At 42.2% G+C, this 25,748-nt stretch overlaps 1 protein-coding gene across 1 annotated transcript in view; it reads right to left on the bottom strand.

Annotated features, from left to right (window-relative positions):
- nfatc3a (nuclear factor of activated T cells 3a) overlaps window positions 1-25,748 on the bottom strand; it is a 66,221-nt gene that overhangs the window by 11,739 nt on the left and 28,734 nt on the right. The window contains exons 4-9 of the mRNA XM_042510103.1: window positions 13,356-13,555; window positions 12,667-12,839; window positions 12,018-12,158; window positions 7,455-7,510; window positions 7,235-7,361; window positions 4,037-5,128 (exon numbers count right to left, since the gene is read on the bottom strand). Of these exons, the coding sequence (XP_042366037.1) occupies window positions 4,037-5,128; window positions 7,235-7,361; window positions 7,455-7,510; window positions 12,018-12,158; window positions 12,667-12,839; window positions 13,356-13,555 (1,789 nt within the window). The remainder of the gene's footprint in view (window positions 1-4,036; window positions 5,129-7,234; window positions 7,362-7,454; window positions 7,511-12,017; window positions 12,159-12,666; window positions 12,840-13,355; window positions 13,556-25,748) is intronic.

Consider the following 25,748-nt stretch of genomic DNA (forward strand, 5'->3'; position numbering starts at 1 on the left):
AGGTCCAACAAAAGACCAGCTTTTGTTGTGAACTGAGCACACCCCAGTAACTGCTTACACGCACACACAGACAGAGACACGTGCTATTCCTTCCCATCCACGCTCTGTAAGACACCTAGATCATCGTGTGCTGATGTTTTACTTAAGTGCATGATTTGGCAGCACGGATGCTTCAGATTCTGTCACCATGACTGCAGTAAACATGGTCGAAAGAGATTCTTAAGGCCACTACAGTGGAATAGCAAAATATAAACGTTTACAAGGCTTCATCAGTGTTCTATACTTGCTTATCCTTTAAGCAACATTATGCAACTTAGAGTTGATTATTATTTTAATTATTATTATGTACATTTGGTTGATGGTCGGACCGAAGCACCAACACAAATCACCGGTATTTGAAAACTTGTGAATGACATTCAATTAACTAAAAGTTGAACAATGTTCTTTAAGTCCTGTAATTAAAATAATGTTAATAGAACCTGTTTTTTTTTTTTTTTTGGTTGAGGTAATGACACATCACAGTCTCTTTGCTAAATGCGTCAAATGGTGACCACAAAAAAACCTGTCTTTGTCTGTTCTGTTTTGATTCACACATCAAAGCAGAAAGATAGACAAAGCTGCACATTTTAGCGACATTCAGTTATGTCCCATGCTGCTTACCAGTTGCCTTTGGTAACATCTTTTCCTTTTTTTTTCCAAAGCAAAACTGAATAAGAATATCGCCTTGCTGTCTGTCTGCTCTGATTTCAAAGAGGATATTTTGTAATTAACATACAGATATTTTTATATGTTCATATGAACAATATAAAATATACTGTAAAAACATATGAAATTATCCAGTTTACACTTCACTTTAATCTCAGATGCCAAGCACATTTCAGATTGAATGTCTCGGCTGAGTGACCCTGCAGTGGGGTTGGATCCTGACCTTGTCTGTCCATCTGTCTGTCAGTCTGTCTTCTCACCTCCTGTGTCTCCTGCTTTGCACACACACACGCACACACACATACACATACACACACATACAGTACACACACATCCACAACATCAAACAGATACACACAAACACAATACCTCATCTAACACATACACACACCAAGAGACACACATCTTAAGCGTACTCTGGTGTGCGTCACAAGGGCCATCTGCTTGCTAACCAGAGCAGTTTTCTACACATTCACATTTGTATTCCAACTCATGCTAATGACACAAGTTTGTGATTCTACTGCAGTAGTTCATTTAATGTATAATGACTGTGTGATATGCAAGATAATGTCAGTCAGAAAACGGCTTAAAGCTGAATTTTCCAACACTTTGAATGCTTTACTGCTATATATGTTTTTTAACGGTTAAAATACAGCGCAGGATGGTAATAAAAAAAATATACAAGAAAAGGCAGAGATGGGGTGAAAACCATGAGCTCAAGGGCGGAAAGGTTGTGCAACCTCGCGCTGAGATGTCTACAGCTTGTGTAAAAAGGTGACGTGTTAATGGCAGTTACACTTAACTGTACATCAGGAGGCTGGTTTTCCCTGTTCTAACCACATTAATCATATAGCCTGTCACAGTGACATATACACTGCCTTAAAAGGTTAATTATGCATAATTGCTCTGGATTATATTTGAGTGTGTGAACAGATTTAACAACTTTAAACAGCCATCTTTTAAATATGTGTGCTGTATAAGTCTATGTGCATTTCTGGCTGTTGCATGTGCATTTGTGCCTACCCCAAACCATCTGTCTGTCAAACTGGGGTGAAAATGGTCTACTTAAGAGAGTGTGACCTCCTAAAACTAAGAGCTGGGTGTAAGCTTCACGTTGCTACTTCAAAACATGGCCTACAGAGCTGGGCTGGCACAGAAAGCTATTTTTAGCCACTGGCTCAAAGGGAGAGCTTACATTCCCGGCTGAACCGTGTCACTCACAAACTTTTCTCACACTTTTTTTGTAAGAGTGCGAGTGCAGCCAGCTACTTTCAGAGTGTCAGTCTCTGCATATGTGATGGGGAGACACTGACTACATCTCGGTTACAGTTTTGTGTGAAAAATTTCAGAATAAACAGATTTGATGAGTCCATACATGTGTCAGTGTGTCTTTAAGAAGAAAAGAGACAGTGAAACGAGCTGTTTTACCACACAGCTTACAAGTTTACATGCATGTTAGCATGTGTGTATGCATAAGTATTACGCACTGATAGACCTCAGTGGTTGTCGGTCTTTCACACATGACTTATTGACAATGGCCCCGTGTTAATTAGGCTGACCCGTGCTAACACACAATATCGCACCTCCCTGGCACAGCCTCGCCAGGCTATTTATTAACCCTGAACCTTTTGGACTCTCATTTGAATATGACACTGGGGTTAACAAAACCCAGCAAGGCTCTGAACGGCAGATAAGGAGGGGGATGATTTGGAATAGTTTGGACACACATATTTTAAGCAAAAAAGTAGACTTCATGGATGAGAGACAAAAGCTGCTAAATGCATGCACTGACTTCACAGTCAATTGTTAAGTCAAGAAGTTCTCCTGAGCATGCTAATTAGAGTTGTTAACGCACGTACACCACACGCTCACATACACTCAGGATGTAATTACTGCAGCAGCTCACAACTGTAGTCTCCATGTTCCAGCTACAGTCTTTGCAAGTAGCACAAAATGATGCAATCCTTTCCCCAGCTCCAAGAAGCCAAAAAATACAATGTGTAATTAATCTCCAAACTGCAGCCAGAGATACAGAAGCTTAGCCGTTTCACAATTAGACCCTGTAATATGATACTACAGTTATTAGTCGTGTTGTGTCTATGTTACCCAATACTAAATCGCAGGACCCCTCAGTAATGAACCTGTGTACACAACTGTGCGGAGCAACAACAGATGACACGCTATCACTACGATCAGGCATCAAGGTTTCAGCCACTTGAAAATACAACAACTGGTGCTCTGTATTGTTTTACATCATCCGATACAGATTTATCTTGCTCGTGACAGCTTGTAGGGTAAATTTAATCCCTCAGCGAGCAGTTCCTTGTTTTAGGCTGAAAATTAGATTGTTCACAGATGAGTGTGCTGTGTAAATATGCCGTGTAAAGGGACAGGGCGAGGAAGAAAAATTTGATAATGAGAGCAGAAAGACTGGACTGGCAGAAAACTGGAGAATGAGAGTGAGGGCAAAAACAGAACAGACATACACACAGAGCAATACAAAGTGAGAGGTCACTGGTGTGAAGGTGCGTAACCACTGAGTGTTTTTGTCTAAGGGGCCAGCTTCTTCTCTCTATAATTGATTTAGAGGGCTTGCAACCTAATCTGATCAAGTGTCTATTTCTTGTGGCCTTGCCTCCTCTGTGAATGGGGAGACAAAGTTGCCTCAACTCTGAGCTAGCCATAGAGATAGTAATTGCGTCAAATCGAGTTCTAGGTAAAAGGGACAGCCAGCAAGACGGGATCATGTACTTGACGGGTGTGATTTTCTGAAGACGTTTTATGTGTGCGGCCCACTGCAGGAGATTTTAAAAGCGGCGAGCAGCAGTTAGTAGCTATCACAAAGAAGAAGAAAAGCAGCCATACATGTCTGCAAACTGGGAAAACAACGGGGTCCGAGAGTTCCTTACCCTCCAATCATCAGCCACCACACAGCATCAACAATAAATGATTGTTATTGCCATGTTATGCCACTGTTATTGTTTGGAAAGGGCTGCCAACAAGCATGTCAAATGTCAAACTAGAGGATGAGGCTGTTGTGATAAACATCACACCTCTTTTGCTTCTGGGATGCCAGCATATTGTCTAAAATCACACACTAGAGTGGCATAATGCTGCCGTCTGGTTCTGTGAAAAAATGCAAAGGCGGTGTAAAGAAGTGACTTCAAAGCACTTTGTAGCAGCCCTATGATGCGACCTCTGTGTAAAAAGGGCTGATGACTCTCAGTGCTCTTCTGCTAAATAAAGACATCAGGTGGACACTGACCCTTAAAAGAAAAACACGAAATGCTTTTGTAGTCACAGAGTCTAACGTGATAAACAAATATCTTACCATCGTCCAGCGTGATGTCCTGTAGGCCAATGGAGCGGAAGGTGGGCTCCCTTTCCTCCGGCTCCTGTTTGATGTTCAGCCTCTCTCCATCCGAGGGGAAGGGCCCCTGCGGGCTTAGAGGGTGAACCAGAGGCCCTGCTGCCACCGGGGACAGGCTGGCCATGACTGGGCTTGTAGCCTGGGGAGAAGGCTGTCCTGAATGCTGCTGCATGGGCCCCAGAGGACTGCCACCCGAGGTGGGGGAGGATGAGGTGGGAGACTGGTAGGGCAGTGAGTGGAGCTGAGGAGAGGAGGGCCCAGAGTGGGGAGAGGGGATCATCCTTGGAGCAGGGGCACTGGATGGTGTGGGACAGGAGGCTGACCTTTGACTTACTGGGTGGTAACCCATAGCTCTCTGCAGCTGGGAGGAGTGCTGCCCCACTAGAGGGTGGCCACCAGGGGAGGGTACCTGGGTGTGATTTGGGGAGCAGTGATAGCCTCCGAGTGTGTGCAGGTGAGGGGATGAGGGGGCGAGCAGGGGTTGCTGGCTCTGGGGAGACCCAGCTATGGGGTTGGTGGTTGCAGAAGAGGGAGCTGATGGTGAGGAGCAAGGGGAGGAAGGATACACCATTCCCATGCTCATCGGGTGTGACGCTGCACTGGGGCTGTGCTGGAAGGGCATCCTCTCGTAGCCCTGAGGGGGAAGGCTGGACTGGCCGTTGAAGGGCAGGCTATGACTGTGACTGTGGCTGTGCTGCATAGGCTGGTAGGAGGGCCGAGGAGGAGCAGGGAGAGGAGCAGGGGCAGAGCTTGGGTGGAACGTCATGTGGCAGTCTGCAGGGGGGTGGTGCAAGCTGCGACCCTGGAGGTGAGGCAGGTGCTGGAAAGACGGGGAGCCCAGGGAGGGGCAGGGGGCCTGCAGGGGTAGCAGGCCAGGTCCGGAGCCGGTGGCCAGGCCGTGGGGGGAGCTGGACAGAAGGTTGTCCGATGGGTGGCCCTGCTCAGGAGAAGGCAGCTGGGTGCGCACCAGACTGGCAGCATGTGCCAGGGGCATGGGCATAGGGGGTACTGCAGAAAGGTCCAGCTCTTCTCTGTGCTCCTGTTTCACCATGACTAAAGTGAGAGAGGTATACAGAGAGAGAGAGAGGAAGAGATGTGACGAAAGAGGAAAGACAGACAGGATGGAAGAGAAAAACCACATTGTCAGTTATGTCTATCCATCAAATACTGCATGGAAGAAAGAAAAGAAATGTCATCTATGAATCTGTCAAGTCATTGGGTTGCAACAACTGACGGTGTCACTGCTATTTTTGCCTCAGGTACAGAAGTCCAGTGACTTCAACCTGCTAAAAAAGGCAGCAGTTGTTCAAGTTTTTCCCCATTCTCAACCCCCACTAATCCCCTCAGTCTCTGAAGTTGAAATTATGTTTCAGTAAAAGATGAAAAACTAGGTCATCAGCGTCAATAATGATAGTTTCTAAAATGTATGGATTGTGAAATGGGTCTCCTTCCAGATGAAAAAGCCTCCCGAAAAACCAAGTGACATTGTGATGGTAAATGGGGCCATTCCCTTTTACTGTGACAGCTCACAGCACTGCTATGCCAATCGGTAACCTATTTCCCAATCTGGTGCCTTGTGACAGTGAGTTTTATTTTTATCCAGCTCTGAATTAGAGGGAGAGCATATGTTGTCAGTCCGGGTGCCATCATGTGAAATGTTGTGTGGGAAGAGGAGTTGAATGCCCCGCAGCCCAGATCAGGCAAACAGCAAACGAATGCACTGCTCGTGCCCTCTACTCACCCCCATCATGCCTCTGGGATTGAGAAGCAAGGGGGCACGAAAAGGCCAAACAGGGTTTATTCTGGCTAAAATGGAGCCAGGGGGATATCAAGGGTAAGGAAAGGATAACATGCTGTATATTTAAACATTGGGCATAACTGAAGTTTGGGTGTTTTCAATTTTTTTTACCCTACATAAATATAGTCTCAAATTTGGTATACTTATGTGAGGTTTCACAAATAGTGTGCTCTTTGTGACTGAAAAAGACAAAAGACATTTTGTCCCCTAATTTTCTGTAGGAACGTTACTTTTTTTCTTGACAGGATTCTCAAGTATCCTTAAATTGGGCCAGGGCCTTTGCAGCCCAGCCCACGATGAAACTTTTTTGTCACCACAATAAAGCAGGCGGTGTCCGTGGTGACACTAGTGGTGTCAGCGACCCAGCCTTACTGACAGAGCAGGGTTACTTTCCCCTGCTCTGATTGGCTGCCCTGATCTGTCAACGTTGAAAACAGGAACTGTCAGTGCCGAGTGGGCGTGCTTGCAAACAGAAAGGCTGGGTGGGTGGAGGGGCAAGGCCGCTTGTATGCCGTACAGACATACACACACATACACACACACATACTGTTGCGGTAAAGTCAGAGGTTTGGATATGTTGCACAAAATGCTCACATGTCATTATATTCCGCCAACGGTGTTTTCAGTTTGACTGGCTTCAAGAGGAAAATAAGACAATAACAATATCAGATAGCAAGGCAGGAATTTGACTTTAATGAAAAACATCAAGGAAACTTCCAGATCAAAATATCGTGACCACCGAGTTTCCTTGCTGCTAAAATAATCATATCAAACCACAACTCTTGGTCTATGTATAGTAAAAGTTTCCTGGATAGCAAAAAGATTTGCATCATAAAAAACCCAATGCAAATCCAGTGCATGTGAGAGAAAAGAGTTGGCCTGGGAGTTTGAGTCAGCTTTACAAAATAAACAGTTGGCAGGTGTTAATGTTATTGTTAGTGGAAGAGCCCCCCTCCAAACCACAGCAATGCTTTCTTTGGAGAGAGAAAGACAGAAACGGGGTTAGTGAAACCCCTGTGGAGAAGTGTGCAACACGAAGAGCACGTTTCAACTGTCTCTGCTGTCAGTCAAACTTCATGTCATTACCTTGGGAGATTAGCTACAGCAGGAAGCAGAGCACCCAAAGGAATGCAAAGTAAAGCTTGAGAGAATGAAATGTCTGTAAAATGAGCTGCAGGGAAATCACTTAAGGTCTCAAATACTTTAGCACCTAATAACAGCACAAGAAAATTGTGCTCCCTTGCCTGAGCTCTTTTGTTCCCCAAGGATTGTTTTTAAATGTAGCAGTTTTAAGGAGATAAAAAAGCAGTTATTGGAGGTGTAAGATTATTTCTGAAAGTCATTTGAGCCTCTCATCTCACCTGAAAGGTAAGTGAAGCGTTGCGATTGGCTCCTTTTCCTCTTGCCATTGCAGACATAAAACTGCACCTGCACAGCTGAGCCCACAGTCTTACTGTGGTAGGGAGGGACCTCCACCACGATGCATGACTACAAAAAAGAGACATAATTTACCATTTGCAATACCAATTGCATCCAATAAACGCTGTGAAATAACTGTGCAGAACAACATATGAAACTTACTCCTTGACTTTTCTCACGAATTATTTTTGCCTCAACTTCCCATTGTGGTCGTCCATCTATAGAAGAAAAACACGTTAAAAGCATATCCTAGTGATAATATGGGTGCCATACAGGCAAAGACATATGCTACACAAAATATTACATGTTGAGATGTATCTGAAAACTTTTACTGTACATATTACAGGAAATACTATGCTTAGACTCACTCGCCACTTTGCTACTTTACATTTAACCATTTAACCTCAACATTCATAGAAAAACACCACAGACCAGTATGTCAGAAAATATTTGAGAAGTTCTTGAGTGCATTTCTGGCTAAAGGCAGGCAGAGTAATATCTGAATTTTCTATGATGAATAGATGGAGAGCACCATGGGTGATGAAGCAGAATTCAATATGATTTTGTGACACTGTCACATACTGTGTTGGTACACATTCAAACAAACAACTTCAAAATACAGTTGAAATACGCAAAAAAACAACAACAAATGGAATGAAAATTAAAACAAATATAATTCTACCTGATGACTAACACAGAAGCTGCAATAAACCCAGGCCACACATGGTCACTAATGAACTGCCCTTTTCAAATTTCAACCTCTTTTGAAGTATAGTGTGCAATTTTTCAAAGTTACTCTCCTCATCTGGAGTAGCTCTCTTTCTCAATTTTCCTAAAGATGATGTCAATGTGCAGTGCTTTCTCAAACAGACAGGGCTTAAGAACCACACGAGGCTTCAGAGAAGCACACGATTTCAATTTGTTCTGGAGGACCAAAACACATCAAAATGATGTCATTTTTAAGGGCCCAGAAGCCCAGTGGAGAAAATCCTTGCAGCTATTAAATAGTAATCAAATGTCCAAATATCCTGCTGTTTGTCTTGCCTGGTTAAAATTATCGAGAGAGCAGTGGAATAATTGTATTTATTTTAAAATGGCTTTACACACTGCCAGGTTTCTGGCTAGAAAACATCCTTTCCAGTTTTCCTATGAGGGATCTAATTATTTGGCCAGACATCTTAGGGGCAGCTGCTTGAAGGGAGGCAGTTTGGGGTGAAAACACTAACAGGATTGCCGTGTGGTTGGAAGTAATCACAGCATTGAGGAGAGTAAAACTTCAAGAACCAAGTTAGTATTGTATTAGTCTCTCGAGGAGTCAGATTCGTTTGCAGTTGCCTCTATCATGGTGCAAGTATACTGTGCACCTGCATGGCCTCTTTCTCAAAACCCAAATGGTTCCCACAAATACCACTGTCAGGCATCTGCAACATGTCTGCAGAGAGGACTATCCTAGAGTCCATTCTAACAGCACTCAGCTGTAAGCCTTGTAACATTTCGGTTATTCAGCTTTCTACCAACATCCACACTTTACTGAGGCTTTAAGATGGCGATTTATCTGTTCTGATCTCACCCTAACACTGTCCTTAGTTGTAGTAATCCACAGGCACATTAGCCAGTCGTAACCCTTAAGAGACTCCCTCTTTTGTGAGGGAAGAGCTTAGAGACAGGGAGCTTGATTTTTCTTTTCCAATGAGCAAATGACCTTGGATGTCTTTGCAGCTGACAGCAGAGCATTGTTGCAGTGCAGCTTGTTGACATTCAACAGGCAGGAGCAAGGGCCCCACATGTTCTGTCAGACAACAAGCGCCAACAGGAACCTCATACCACACTAAGACAATGACTTGGATCAACGAGACACCCCGTGCACCCCTAACACAGTGGAAAAAAATGTGCACAAATTAGTGGTCAGAAATATCAATTTATCAATTCGTATCAATTCTGGATATTTCTCACTGTTTTCATATTTATTTTCTGCAGTATCAATAATATCTTTATTATTTTCTCACTCTTTCTTCCCTCCAACAGCAAACTGACACACACGGCTGCAGTGGCCCCAATTGCCCCTCCTCTTCTCACTCGCTCTCTCCTCTTAATTTAATTCATGGGAAATATATGTTTACATTGCCGAAGCAAGAATGAAATAAAAGGAAAAAAGTATAATAAGTAAACATCTAATGGAAGACAGAAATGTCAAAAAATTAACCTCTTTTACCTCATTGTCAGTGTTCCCCAGTTGAATCGAAAATGGTATCAACTATCAATAGAGCCTTCTGTCTGTACTTTACATTCATTTTGTCCATGTTTGCGATGTAGACATTGTTTTAAAAAATGGAGTTACATAGCAGATCATTAATATAGTGAAAAGAATTCTATGGCCACATGTCGCAATGTATTTAAAGTCCTCACAGACCTCCGCTGTCTGCAACATTACTCCCATTAACATTATTACGAACACCTCCGTAGTAGCCTTGTTTGTTGTCTGAAAAGTTTGACTCCGCTCTTTATTGTCATTTATTGGATGTATGTGTGCTATCATAAAGGATGCATGGAAGTAATAGGGCAGTTACATTTCCAATGTTTCAAACGAAGGTATTTATTTTCATATGCAAAGTGATTATAAATGAGCCTTGACATTCCCGCTTTGAACAGGCTGTGTAAAGGAGCTTGTGTTTTAGTTTTTAAGTCTAATCTTTGGTATTAACATTCGTCCTTGTACAGTTGAAATACTTAGACCAGTTACTGACTTACTTTTAACTTTTATGTTTTAGGAAGTATAGTGACTCTGGAATCTTGGTTTTAAGTAAATAATAAAGAGACAAAAAACAAGAGAAAGTTAAGAAAGAAGACATCCCCCTGGCATTTTAAAACAGTATTTTCTTAATGTAAAGACTCTCAGGAAGGAATGTACTTGCCATGAGAAAACCCCAAAGACCAGAATAAAAGTGACATTAAGATAACAAAAACAGGACTCAACCAAACCAAATCTACGCATACCAAGAGAGAGCAAACCTAAACTATTTCATTAGAGCTTGACATTTTTCTGTTTTAAAATAGGATATCATGTGAAGAAACACTCGAATTTCCGTTTCTGTATGTATTAAAGTCATTTATAGTACCAGCCCATAATCTCTGTGTACTAGCAACAATAGCCCAGTCTCTCCAGTCCCTCTTGAATCTACTGTTGTCTTTCAATTATGAGAGATGGTGGAAAAATATCTGTCACTGCCTCTCTTTCTTTCTTTTCTTCCATTCCCGTACTTACTCCAATCAGTGCCTTTCTGCAGTAAAGCGGGCGGATTAGTCATGATGAGGGGGATCATTTACACAAACCTAATCAACATCATTTTCCCCTCCCCTTTCATATTCTTTAGTGTCCTTCCACAGTCCGCTGCCTTCCTGCACTATGGGGCCCAGCTTTCCTCCCTACCCAAGATGCACCTCTCTAAGCTTTCTGCTTGCCACTGTGCTATAAAGACTTGACCATCGGTGAGTTGTTTCAGCGACGCTACTTTTCTCTGCCATGCTTCACCTGGTTCACCTGAAAGAGCTAAAGACATTCCTCTGCACTGCTTTTTCCCCCTACAAAATCTTAGAGAATGGCTCCTACTCACAAAAACAACACTGCTCAACTTTCTGCCATGTGCGAACTTGATTCTGTTGCCCTACATCACAAAGCTACCTCAGGCAGGCAGAGACTAGCTCAACGAATGTTATCCATTTAAAATTTCCATACCAGGGAACAGCTATTACAAGTGTTTTGATTATGGAGTGATGTACAAAAGAGAAAAAAGATAAGGCAGAGAAAAGACAGGGGACTTCAAAGAAACAAGGCTGAACAGCACAGCGGGTTTAACTTCGAGATCTCTTTAGTAGAAACATTTGTTAAACAGATACGAGCCTTTTGCAAATAAATATTAATTTAAAATATATAAAACATAAATAACACGAAGCATGCATCTACTTTGTGAATTCACTTATTAAATAAGCATATTTATTGTGCCTGTCTGTTAATTTTTTTGGATAGCAATGACAAGAAAATTCTTGCATATATGTAAACCGCTTTTTTTTTTCTTTCTCACTTTTACTTACAAACACAGTGTGGATGATGGACAAATATTTGAAGATTTGTATTTCTGTATAAGAATTGATTTGAATATTATAATACTAAATGTATTGAAATCCTGACAGTAGTGTTTGCTTTGAGACAGAGTATATATAATGAAAATATTGTGAAAATACTGCAAAAGCTGCATGAGGATATTTGAAGCATTACCTCATTCTTACTTGATAGACAGCATTACTAGCAGACATAAATCTGTTCTGCATTTGACAAAATGCCCTGAGGGAACAGGGGGCTTGTTGAGGCTAAGATAATGACACGTCTTTTTCACCTCCCTGCAGACATGTATCAGCTATGACTACTATAAAATCTTCTGCTGACTTCTGCAACACTAGCAAGATTTAAATTTAAAGATAAAATTTTAGTCTCAGTAAGTGTATTAATTAAAAAATAAACATAAATTCAAAAGAACTCAAAGTTAGGTTTTTTGCCACTGAAGAATAGGATTGTTCAACACACCCTATAATTGACACGTGTCATGTTTTACTCGTGGTGCCCTCTCTTAGAAAAATCTGTCAAACATGATTTTTTACACACTTAATTGGCACAAGCTGTTTCTGCAGAGGTGGTTCAAGGGTAAGCTGCTGTGTGGACATAACACTTACCGGGGCCTTTCTCCAGGAAGATGACCTTGGACTCTGGGAAGAAGTTGGAGCCGCTGATGACCATCTCTTCTCCCCCGCTGACCAGACAGCTGGTCAGGCTGGATTTCTCAACCTGGGGCAGCTCTTGAGCCGAACGCTGGGCTGGGAGAGACGCAGCAGGGGTTGAGGAGAAAAGAAGGATGATCATTTGCTGAACTGTGTTTTTTCGCACTGCAGTCTATTTTGCGTGTGTGGATTTACTACTATATAAGCAAAGAAATTAACAGGAACACCTTCCAATATCATGGAATTTCATAAAAAAATCATCAAACATGATGGCTTCAAAAATTACCACAGATTTATACCAACACTTCTGCCAGCCGCACAAAAAAGGTAGTATTTATTGCAGAGCTAATGGCACAGAGAACAGAACCGAGCACATTTACATAACAATTATCATAAGTTCTTATCTAAAGAGACTTTGAATGAGAGCAAACAGCAGATTAAATCAACATCTCAAATCTCTGCAACACACAGCTGCCTCACCTCCTGCAAGCTTGCAAAAAAAGAAGTGTGTGGAGAAGTTTGTGTGTGTGCTCGGTTTTCTGAATGAATATGCTCGGGTGTTTGCGCATGTGTGTGAGACTCTGGCTGGGAAGTCGACACTCACAGCACTCCACAGGAATAGAGGCAGCCTGCAGCGACAGCACCTTCCCGTTGGGTTGAGGGATGTGCACTCGGAACACCACGCGGACCCGTGTGTTCTTTCTTCCTATATCCGTCTCCCCCTTCCGCAGCTCGATGTCTGAGTTCCGCAGCTTAAGGATGCCAGCACAGTCGATACTGCAAGGTAGAGGGAAAATAGTTGGCCCCATACGGCAGCACTGGGATGGCAATCGCTAAGACATGTAAGTAGTGAAGGCCTGGGAGTGATAAAACCAACCACAAGCCCAGCAGGGGGCTGGCAATGAGGGGCAAATTAAGTGTTGAATAACAGAATAAAAATGCCCGTGAATATGATTTATTGCAACGGTGAATGAGAAATCCCTCCCAAATCCCTTCCTATGAATTGCAATGTAAATGAAACCAGATCTTATATAAATATAATCATTTTGGTGATGCAGAATCATAAAAATTCGAATAAAGTTTGCTTCTCCGCTCCATTAGAAACCCTCAGTTTTCCCTCTGCAGCCAAGTCTCCTGTAGGTTTAAATTAAGAAAATCTAATAAATCTCCTTTGGAAGATGTAACCACCCTATATGATCATAAATGTGGTTATTTATTCATTGGACAGGGCTTCCGTCATGGTGGTAAGCTCATTCCGGAGTAATGTAATCCTGAAGTGCTTCAGACACCTACCTGGCTGACATGTTGTTTTCAGGCAGGAGAGGAATTTCGAGAACTTTGGTGCTGGAGACTATAATTTCTTGGCTTGCCGTGGCTACAGTTTTCCCGGTGATCCTGTGCACCTGGTAGAAGGCGTGCGGCCTCAAGTACCGGTCGTCTGCTGTCCCGATGAACATCTGCAGGTTGATGGGCTTCTCACTGTAGCCAATGAGCTGAGACAGGACAGAGAGAGACAGAAAAACAGAATAGAAACAGATGTGAGTTCTCGGGGTCCAGATGAGAGGTGTGAACAAAGGAATACTCTCTTCATTTCCACTGCCTTCAGAAGGCCACCTTTTTTGGAGGGAATCTAAATGTCAGGTCGAGGGTGTTGCGATATTTCTGGCAGGGCCACTGGAGATTCATCTGGCACTTTGGCCTCCGACCAGTTTGACACTGATGTTTTCAACTAATAGACTTATAATTTTTTCCCCTTGCGGGCCTGCCGCTGAACAGGATTCAGTGCAGGACACTGTTTCCTCCAAAAACTTCACCAGAGCCTTGAAACCCCATCTGTTCAATCGAATAAAGGTTGTATTGCATTTACAATGTCAACCATGAAAAAGGGTTAAGAGAAAAACAAATAGCTCTTGTAGTAAATCATCATATCAATTAACAAAAAATAGATGCTGAGTTATACAAAAGCATCATTCACACAACTCATTCTGTGAGGTCTCCTGTATATAAAAAGCCTTTTAATGGTAACACCGTGGCTAAAGGGGGAAAAAAATTACCAGTAAAAATGTCAACAGCCTTTTCAAATCCAGTGGTTCATGCGTGCCAACCTGGCTGGCATGTGGCACCTAGAGTAGCAGCTGCCCTCTCCATTAGTCCCTGAGCGCTGGCACCCCTGTTCCACCCAGACAGGTGAGATGTTGGACGAAGGAAAAGTGTTGCATGTCGAGTAGAGACAAGGGGAAGATGGAAAGGAGAACAAGACCTTTCCTCCTCAGAGGGACAAAAAAAAAATACACACACAGTCCCACCACAGTTGTAATGTTGTACTTGGCAGACTGCGTGACGGCAGGATGGCACCCCCCCCCCGCGCATACACGCTCCCTCCGTACTGCCCTCGCAGCCCACACCTCCAGCTCAGATGGAGGGCAGCCCATTCAGGGTAACAGAGAAGAACAAGGCCATTCATTGCTGTTTCACTCCAGGAACTGCCAAGCCTCAACCCCACCACAGCTGGCTACTGACCCTTTCCTCCCTGCAGGTTTGCGTCACACACCGCTGTGTCAATGTTTGGTACAAAAAGTATGGTGGGTGGATGGAGAGAAAGTGGGTGTAGCATGAGATTTGTCATGTGTTGTTCCAAAACTAGCTCAAATAAAAAGGATTAAATTGGTCACAATCAGGCCCTGGAAACACACAGTGTGTACCTGAGAAAAACGGTGAGCAAGCACTACCAAAAGAAATGCATGCTTGGTTTCAAAATATTGACTCTCTCTGAAGCCAATTATTTAACTCTTCTGGTCTGCAGCGGGATTATTAAATGTGACTTATTTCCAGCATTGGTAAAATGCTGGAAGGATAAATGTAAAAAGGGGTACTGAAACCAGTGGTGGAATACTGGTAGCCTGTGCTCGGTTTTGCATCTCCCTCTTGTTCTCTCTAACTTCCAAGACGCTCCCCTGTGGTGAAAGAAGTTAAAGTATGGGGGCGCCTACGTTGAACTGAGCTGTGGAAAAACTAAAATATGCTGTGTTTACAGCGGGTTATGTGAGAGAACGAGCCTCCAGAGGCAGATACTAGACAGACAGGGCAGCAAAGCTAAAATCTGAATAATGCTTTACTGTTCTTGGCTGAATAAAAACCTAGTGTCTTTAAAGGGTTTTGCTACAGAGCTTAAAAAAAGACTCACTGGTTCCTGAGAGAGGGCTGGATTGAAAATAGTACACGGGAAATTTATTTATGGCAAGAAAACGAAATAAGACCTTTTGTTAAGTTAGTTAAGAGCACAATGGTTACCTTAATCCTTCAATATGTACAACTTTTGCAGACAGAGGAATGATTAGCATCCATTTACTAAGAAAAAAGGATAAAATTCCGTCCATTGTGGTTATCACAGTGTCTAAGGATCAGGGTTCCCACACATTTTAATGGAAGAAAATTCAAAACTTTTCTATGACTTTTTAAGGACCCAAAATATATTTATTATTTCTCTTGCCCCACTTGCGCAGTGTTTTTCAAACACACACACACACACACACACACACACACACACAACGTTACATCAAGAACTACAGAAATTTAATTTGCCATTATGTTGCACTTCGTGGAAGTTATTCATGTAACAATTCCATTACACACAACAAAATTCCATAACTTTTGCAAAACTTTCAGTGGTCTTTAATAGCTCCATGACTTTCCCAGGTCTGGAAAATATGTTTGGGAAATTCCATGACTTTTGCAGGTTTTTCATGACTGTGGGAACCCTGCGGGATGATCAGGAGCAGAGAGGCTTATATACAATACAGAAGTCTTGGCTGAGACATACATGTTCAGGCTGGTTAAACTACTGCAGTGTCTTAGTGAACTGAGGAAGAAACCATACAGCTCGGTTCGGCTTCGGTTTGCAGTGTTTGTAGACACTTTGGTTGAGTAATAAAAATAACTTTTACAAAAAGTTAAAGGAGGAAAAAAAACATGTGCATTCACACAATCACAAAGAAGCACACCTTACACCTATAATATTAGCCAAGCACTGAAATAAAATAAGGACATGGGATTTATTCTACACTGGACGGCGTGAGATGTTAGCTGAGTGCATATTCCCTTTGATTATCTTGACTTTCAAAATCACCACCAAAAATCTGTGGAAAGCATTGCTGTATTTTCAAGGAAGTGACAGTTACAGTCATGTATAATTACATAGGCAAGGTATTGTTTATCAAAACCAATAAATCAGTGATTACTTTTTGCCACTGTTGAGTTTTTTTGGCTTTTAAAATTTAATTTCCAACCCTCAGGGCTTTTCTTTGAAGCAAAAACTCCCCACCCCAAGGTATGTTGATACTACTCCACCACATCCTCCATGTGTTTTAACTGCTCAGTGATGGAGGCATGTCTGAATTAGAGTGAAAGACTAAACAGATCCGCGGTTCATGTTGTTTTTGGGTGTGTGTATCTCTGCTTTCTACATGAGCTGTTGGTTGTTGCAGCGCAGTGTGCTGCAGAAGGCAGGGTGAAATCTCTGTGACACTAACCACAGGGATGATGGCCAGAGAAGGCAGCTCCATCCTCACACAAAACTACATACAAACTCATGTAGACAGCATATAATTCTGAAATTAAACTTTCAAACTTGAACAGATGCCTACAGCAGTGAGATAATTCCTCACTTGTCACACTGGAATCAAAACTGCTGTTTTTGGCACATGAAATATATTCGGAAGGAAGTTGCACCAAGGAACAGCATGAGGCCCCTATAATAACCAGTAATGGGTTCATCTTTGAAAACCACATTAGATCTTAAGAGCCACATAAAAGTACAAATTTTGCCAGTAACAAGCTAACAGGTAATTATGCACCCCGGCCTCAATGGATCCGTGGCTATAAATGACACCATTCTGGATTCAAAGAAACACAGAGTCACAGTAAATCAACGGTCTTGTGAGTTGTGTAGCTTGTTTTATGATCATGTCTGCTCAGTCTGGAAGTGAGCACAGACGGACAGTGCTTACACGTGTGTATGTGTGCATGCTTGTAGTGCACAGTGTGTCTGTGTGTGTCAGTAAATCAGGGCATGTTTATTCGCAACACCATGTGTGTTCCAGACAGCATAAAATGAGTTAACAGTGTCTGGAGGACTGTATCTGTGAGAAAGGAAAGCATATGTAAAAAACTCAAAACGCTTCATGGGTGTAAATAAGAGCATGACAAAAAAAAAAAAGTTTAAAAAAATCAGATCTTTTCGTTAAAAAACACATTGGCCTTTTTTGTACACCAGCGCCAATGTGATACCAGAGTTTTCCATCCAAGCAACATAAAATTGTTGAACATGTTTAACATTGTGTAAAATTAAGTAGAAGCTGTCTTAAGCTTTTTTCCCCAAGTTTGTGCCTCCTACCCAACACCACAAACTGTCGCCATGAAACAAAAAGGTCCCTGATTTTTTTTCCTTTCCTTCCATTTACCCTCTTCATCTCTGCCGTCTCTCTGCGTCCGCATGTATTTTCTCTATTTCTCTGTCCCCCTGTGCATGAGGGATTTGGTGTGGAGCCAGAGTGTTGACAAACATACACTTAGCAGGCCAGGAGTTCTTTCCAAATCAAATAATCAACCAGGAAAACCTGATTAGAGGGCCAGAAAGAAAGAGCTCACTTCAGCAGTCCCAGTGAATCAACAGTCCCGGCCAAACAGAAACAAAGCACACAGCCGGGCTAATTCAGTCACTCTGCCACACTCACAACAACTGTTACTAAAAACACAATTGACCCTTCCTAAGTCAGGCCTCTTTTCGCTCTGTGCTCCAATAATAGTTGAGCAAGATTAAAACCTGGCAACACCTAGGTCAACTTTCCTCTTCCCCTGGTTATGCTATGCACTTCACTTGTCTACACTGAAGAGAAAAGTACATTTTAAAAGATGTGGCTGTCACAACCTTTACAGACGCATTACATTATATATAGTTGCATCATAAGTTAGCAAATGTTAGCAAAACGCTAGTTAACTAGCTAGCTATTCTATATCAAAGGGAGTTAGCCTAATGTCAAATCAACAATGCAAGCCAGGTTTACTTTCTGTGGTAATGTTAAATAGATTTGGAAAAGGACAGACAGGTTGGTTGTTGATATATTTTAAAGGTGGTATTAATTATTGTTAGCCAGAAAATAGGTTAGCATAACTTTAATACATGAATAGATGTAATATTGTCTCCGTGCAGCTACATGCTGCTCCAAAGTAATTTTTTACAGTAAAGAGACTAGATCAGCACCAAGTGGGCTGAAAAATGAGGACAGAAATGCCAAAAACTGCGGTTCCTTGAATGGCCACTTGAGGCTGGCTCCAGAAGGGAGTCAATTCCCTTAGATCCACATGGTAAAAACGCTCAACTTGGTCAGCAACATGGATTTATTAGTACTAATGCCCAGAAGGGAAAAAACGGGGCACATACCAGGAAGTACAAGAGCAGTGCTGACTGACTTTTGTCATCCTTGGTCTCTACTTCTCCCTTTTCATTGAGAACCGAAACCTCAGTTTGCTTTTCCCTTGATTATGACGTTAACAATGTGAATATATTCTTCCATCACATACTGTGGTCCTTTAATGTCTGCTTCTTGAAGCTATATTTCCTAACAGCAAGAAACTATCTAATAAACACTGCCACACTTTGCTAAATGGAACCAGCGTTGACATGCTTCTTCTTGTCAAGCTTGTCCCACCTAGCAACTGTAACTAATTGGGGACGGGACTTAGGAAGTGTCAATCATTTTCTGTTTGGTGTTTCTGCAATTCTGCTCAAATTGATTTATTTGACAATAGCAAAAAAATAGAGTAGCGTACAAACATAATGTCATGATTTGAGATTTTATAGTGTAAACTTTGTTTTGGGGGGTTTTCTGTTTGTGTCACTAGTTTCTTCTTTCTCATGTTCTGTTTCCTGTTTTATTTTGGAGTTTGAATCATCATGTGTCAAGTCTGGTTTTACCTCCTGTCTTTGTGTTTGCCTGATCAATCTCACCTGTCTTGAATCAGTCTTGTTTGTCCATCCTTGTTAGTCCTCCCTGCATCCCTGTCCTCTTTTAGTCTCGTTTACTCCACCCTTGTGTTCCCTGCCTCACCTTCATTTGATGGCCAATCTGTGTTTTGCTCCTGTTCCCTGTGTCCACCTACTCCAGCTGTGTGTCATTGTCTTAATTAGTGCCCTCTGTGTATATAAACCTGTGTTCCCATTTGTCAGTTTGTCTGTTAACCCTGCTGTTACCCTTGCTGTGCTTCTATCCTTTGGTTTTCCTGTGTGTTTGCTGCTGCCTTCACCTGAGTTCCTCCTTGTTATCCTGGTTTGTTTTCTGTTTATTTTTTTCACTCATGTTGTATTTGTGCTTTGTGTTTTGGTTTCTTGCTTTTGACTTTTGGGATTTTCATCAGCACTAAAAGATCTCTTTCCGTTTGCACACCTGTCTGCTTATTTTCTGTTCTGCATTTGGGTCTTCATCCTGCCTAACCCCTGACACATAAACTGTAAAAAGTGACAAAATGGATTCAGTCAACAAAAACTAAGCACATGTAAGCCTTACAACGCGGGGCTGGTTCAAAGAATAACATTTACTTTAGCAACAGTGGCTCAGCACATGGCACTGGTACATTAGGAGTACAAGCAGAGCAGCAGGTGGGAAGCTGTTATAGTATGTTTTTCAACGCCGTAGTACAATATTCACTGATTTTAACTGCTGCCAAATTTTCAAAACAGTTTAAATAGCTTTCTAGCCTGAACAATATGTTTTACAATCCTTACACTGCATTAAAACTGTGTAACAAATGTCAAGTACAATGATACCATGAGCTCCTCAAATAGCAGTCCAAGCACACTTCAGGGGCCTATTTGCACCTTCAGTTCAGAAATTGGGTAAAGTGCCACCTGCAAACAGCGGGACATGTAAACAAGCACACATGGATAGTACCATGGTCCTGGCGGAGGAGGTTTCTCGACAGTAAAGCACACACGACACACACCCTTGACTTGCTTCACATTCCTGAGTCACCCCCTCCGCCACCCTCTAAGTCTATGCTTGAGTGTGAAATACCACAGGAGGGTGGTCTCTGCACTTTTAACTCCTCACCTTTCTGTCCATCCAGAGTGCGGCCCAGCTGGTCAGTCAGCAAGTAAATGAGCCCTGATAGAGATCAGTTCTTATATTAAACCACACTGATATTAAAACCCGTCACATGTCCTAGTGCTCGTTGAGGCCTGTTACTAACTTACGGCTGCCGCTTCGAACTGTGGATCAAATTTAGGATGAACTCCCTCCCCTAAAATAAAACCACTGGATACAGTTACATACTCAGCTCCCACTAAATAAAGTCCCCACTTATTTTTGGCCTTCATCTGTTCCACTGATCCAGTAATAAGGCTAGCAAGCTGAGGGGAAAAACATCTCACATCTTACACACATAAACAGGCATACAGGCATACAAACACCACAGTTTTAACTTCATTTTTGTTTAAAATACAAAAATGACAGTGATACTGAGAGCTGATCTGGGGTTTAAGACAAATACATGGGCAAAGATGATAGGGGGCGCATCACCTGCTCCCTGCTGCACAACACTGCCTCTCTGGGTTTCAGCAACCTGCAAAGCATCGCTCCTCCTGTTCATTTTCTGCTTTCTCAATTTATCCTCTCCTCTACTTTTTATTTTCCTCTTTTCCTCATCTTACCTCTTCACTCCTCCTCCTACCCTCTCCCTCCCGACTTCCCTTCCTGCTTATGTACATCTCTTCCCACATCTTTTCCCTTTGTCACTCTCTCCTCTCCGTCCCTGTCCTCGCCTCTCACCTACCTCAGCTCCAGCCCTCTGCTGTAACTCGACACTTTCTCACAGCGAGCGCCTGACTCTGCCAAGTTGTTTCCCTGTGTTGCTCCACTGTTGCCATAGCGAGACTCGCTGTGTGTATGCCGGAGTGTATGTGTGTGTGTGTGTGTACTAGCAAGCAGCTACGTACACTCACATTGGTGTAAACTACAGCGCTGAAGTTTGTGTTGAAGTTAGTGTCTGTTAGAATGTGTGGATTTAAGCATACTAACTTTAGTATAAACTGTAGTCCTTTGAAAGGTTTGTGATATGTGTGTGTGTAAGAGAGAGAGAGCGAGAGAGAGAGAGAGAAACAGAGTGAGTGTGTGTGTGTGTGTGTGTGTGTGTGTGGCTAGCATGTGTGTGCAACAGATGTAAAAACAGGAGCAATGGTGTTCAAGGTCACGAGTGGGCCCAATTTATCTGGCAGTGGTTTCCCTACTGTGGCACCACAACCTGGGATCTATGGACACACACACACACACACACAGCACAGCTCACACAGGCTTGCTGTTTGCCCAGCACACTGGGGAGGGCAGAGAGAGCCAGGGGGCCGGTTGTCTGTTTGTTTAAACAAGGTCAATACATGCGCATGCACATGCGCACACACAGACACACACACACAGGAGCGTTTACTGTATACTGCGTGAGGGCTGTATATGGCCTTGCTAGACTGGTCCAAGCTCAATTCCTCTTATTCCCCTTTCTATCCTCCCCCACTCTCCCTCACTCACTCCCTCTCTCTCTCTCTCTCTCACACACACACACACACCTCTGTCTCCCTCTCTCCCCCTCTCAGTAACTGTTTTCTCACTGTGCGCTAAGCCTGATTACAACAAATGAGAGCCAAGCTTCCAACATGTTTACATCAAATACAGCCCTGGGGCAAAGCAGCACTAGCCCCAGCCAGTTCACACAGTGCAAACCGCATGGCTCTGCATTGTTGTCTGTGTGTCTCCCCATTATGGCAGCCAGTCTGAGAAACCTGGCGAGGCCAAAAGTTTCCTTGAGGCACAACGCAAGAGGGCACGTAAGAAAATATACAGCAGATAAAATGAAGGTAAAAAGAGATGGACCGAATAAAGGAAGGGGTCAAAGATGCATGAGTGAATGACAGAGACAGAGATAGACAGCAATGGGGTCACGGCCATGCATTCACGCACTGGGATCAGAATCATTTAATGCATCCAAGCCAGTGGAAATATAAGGCTGACTTGGACAGCTTCTGTCATATTCTCTTTCAAATCCTTGTCACCAGACACCACAGCTTCAATTAGATTTATTGACTGTCACATCAGGTTTAAAGATGGACATAATATTTTTTCCAACTGTCAGTTTTTTTGTGACTTGTGTTTTTAATAAAGCACAGTCCTATGCATTGTGGATGTGCTGTGCCACAGCATGTGGCTATTTCTTCAGTGTATCTGACAGCTTCTCTCTGATGTGACTGCCTGCCTCAGTGCGTAGCAGCAGGTAATACCAGAGGGGCTCCTTATATTTGTGTGGGTGCAGCAGCGCTCAATTGCTGTTTAAATACGCACAAGGATACCTCAGCAAGCCGGAGAGGCTTTGGACTTATGTCTCCTAGCAACAGGTGTACCGATTATGGTCTGCAGCTAGCCCCAGAGGAATGGCTAAAACAGCCAGTCAGCCAGGCATAGATGTAGCCAGCCAGCTATGTACAATCATTTCAAAAAGGTCAGGTGGTCAATCACTTTGCGACAAAAGTGGAAACCTAAAATTGATCACTGTAATTGGATGGTTACTATAACTGTATTTTTTTCTCCTTATTTCTCATGGAAATTACTATCGAACTGACATTTGTTTTAGTTTTTTTTTTACATGAAGATAGAGTAATGAATTTATTTTACTATTTACTGAATTTTATTGACTGTTACAAAATATATCATCTACAGTACAGTTGCACTGTAGATAACTCAAATACACGATAATACATTTCAGTTCTGTATATAAAATACAGCGTACTGTAGTTCAAATTTCCCTCACCAAGGGCTCACTCAAGAGGGGCACTGCAGGATCAGGTGTTAATCAAAACACTTGAGGAGGGCAGCTTCGACCTCAGGTGCTTTCCTCGTGCGCATTATTTCTTAGTCTCCATCACCAGCAGACATTATTGTTCCTGTTGTTTGAGTAGGTTACTCGAGGTAACACCACGTTTGACTGCTGTATCTTAGTGGCTTGTTTTTTGCAGTTTATCATGAGCGTCAAGACTACATTTTTCACTGAGAGAAAATGACTTTGTTTTTCCGGTTTTAATTTCGACGCAGCACGAGCCTCAAAAGGCCAGCTGGAAGCAGATGGGTTACCAGGAGGCAAAGTATCATGCAAGTGAAATGTACTATATGATTACTATAATCAAATTATTTAAACAGCAATTGCATAGGGATGATTCTGTCCCAAGCTTTCTGATCCATACAAGTAGCTGACCACTGTAACCTGAATCACTATGAGAGGGTTCCACTGTAATCTCAAAAAATATTCTTAACATTTGCACATTATTAGCCATATTCAGTATTCACATTCAGAAGGGTAAGACTGCTGCCAGTACAGCTAAGAGTAGAACAACAGAAGCTAAGTCAAATGTACCATTTTATCAATGGGTATGCTCCTCAAAATGTGTGTTCTCACACAAAGGCCCATACTCATCATATCTATAATACATTAATAGGTGTGTGTTTATGTAAAGTGCCTCAAGTTGAGTACTGTAGCTTGAAGTGCCTTTCTGCCTCAGTATGACAATCCATAAATAAAATCAATCAACCAATGATATGCTTGTCGCTATATTATATAGTGGAACATTATTTTTTCAAATGTATCTTTATTTTGTAAATAATGTCTATCGACCATCAGTTCAAAGATTCCCCTCACAACCACTGGAATACAAGGGGGAGAATTTCTTTTCAGGTTCCTCATTTTATCCTAGCTTTACACTTGAAGAAGCGGTAATTGTTGTCATGGATAAAAGCTCCAAAAACATCTTTGACTGATGGGCTTCAACAATGCTACACTGTGGCTAGTAACAATATCATTAGCCCTTAGTGTCAGTCTTTGCATAGAAATACACAGCATTCCTCACAGAACCCTGAGCTATGAATCACGTCTGTCAAAACAATTCAGTGTAAACACTGTCACGCTTTATGGCCTTTGTCTGGCTACCGTACATACAGACAGAAAAGGAGCTAACTGCTATGACCATTGCTGGCCAAGTCTCTCTGTAGATGACTGATCAACAGCTGGTCAGCACCCCTATGTCTTTCTAATAGCTTAATATAATGCACAACACACAAAACTCAAATTCTTTATAGTCATAAATGATACAATTGGCTGAGCGCACACACAGAGACACACAAATTGCCAGTTCACAACTTCAGCTTATTGAATTATAATAATAAACGGATCATTAAACTAAATCTTTATATTTCTGAGTTGAGCTCTACAATGGGATCTCTACAGTGGCTTATTTGCCACTTATTTTCTGTGGCTACACTTCTTAACAGCTCCTACATCCTGTGTCTGGGGCCCAAAACCGCAGGTTAGAAATCACTGACCTAAAACTGCGTCTCAACTGAGCCATTAAATTCTACACAGACACACTGAAAAATTCACACACCCATTCTCCCTGGGAAATCTGGATGAGAGCCACTGGGTGAGAGGTCTGAGTAACTAACTGCCTTGATACTCAACCTAGTAGAAACCAAAACAGAAACTAAATAAAACTGGGAGACTGAACCCAGTCTCTGTATACCAAATCTATAATCCTGTCAAAACTCTAGGGTGAATCCTTTGTAACTTCAAAACAATTTTATAATGGTGCACTGCATGTGTAAAAGGCCTTTGATGTCATCTAGGGAAACTTTTTATTGTGCGTATGTACGTCTGTGTGTGTGTGTGTGTGTGTGTGTGTGTGTGTATAAAAGCTAAAAAATGGCAAGTAAGAAAACTGTGTCCACCTGTCCCTGTTAAAGACTTAAACGAGGTTTACGAAATCCTTTTGTTACTAACAATCCAGCCATTTTTATTTCTCTTCTTAACAATAAAATTTTTTTTTTTAAAAATGTGTACAGAATTTTTCAGAAATCAGATTTCAAAACTCACCTACAAACAGAGCATGAAGAAAAAAAAGCTTCAAAGTTTGCTTCACCAAGATCTGATCAGTGAAACACCTGTTGGGACTCCCACCTAAAGGTGATTGAGCGATAAAAGCCAATAGTTGTCCAAGCATAGGAAAACTAGGCAGTGGTGCCTACATAGCAGGATAGAGACATGAGGGTTTGTAAACAAAGCCTGGGCTCATCTTCAAGAGTTTGCCAATGTTTGTCGGGTACAGATTATGTTCCTGTGAGACAGTGCTTGAAACCAGTATGACACCAGCTAAAGGAGAGTGCTTTGAGCTTCAAAGTAGACAGACTCTACAGAGAAAAGAGACCCAAATGAGAAAACTATTCAGATCCAAGCATTTTTCAGAAAGGGCATCCACTATAGGACAAAACTGTACTATACAGAACTGCCCTCAAGCTTTCTAACAACTTGCAACTTTTTCTATTGGCTACCATCACATGCACTCCTCCCTCCATTTCTTCAGGAAGTTACAACCAAATACAAACTGCTACTGAGGGCTCCACCTGCACTAGTTTTTATTGTGCAGTCCCAAAGCAAGCACATGAAATCTTAGTTTGTAGACTTTGAACAAACCAGAATGAGAAATCCAATGTAACCAGATCCAGATCTGATTCTGTCTGATACAGCTGATGTAAAGCGGGTCTGATGTAAAACACGAGGCCAGAATATTAAGATTATCACACTGCGGAGAGGACATTATAATAACTG

Source organism: Plectropomus leopardus, chromosome 1 (assembly GCF_008729295.1).
Source record: "Plectropomus leopardus isolate mb chromosome 1, YSFRI_Pleo_2.0, whole genome shotgun sequence".
Lineage (NCBI taxonomy): Eukaryota > Metazoa > Chordata > Actinopteri > Perciformes > Serranidae > Plectropomus > Plectropomus leopardus.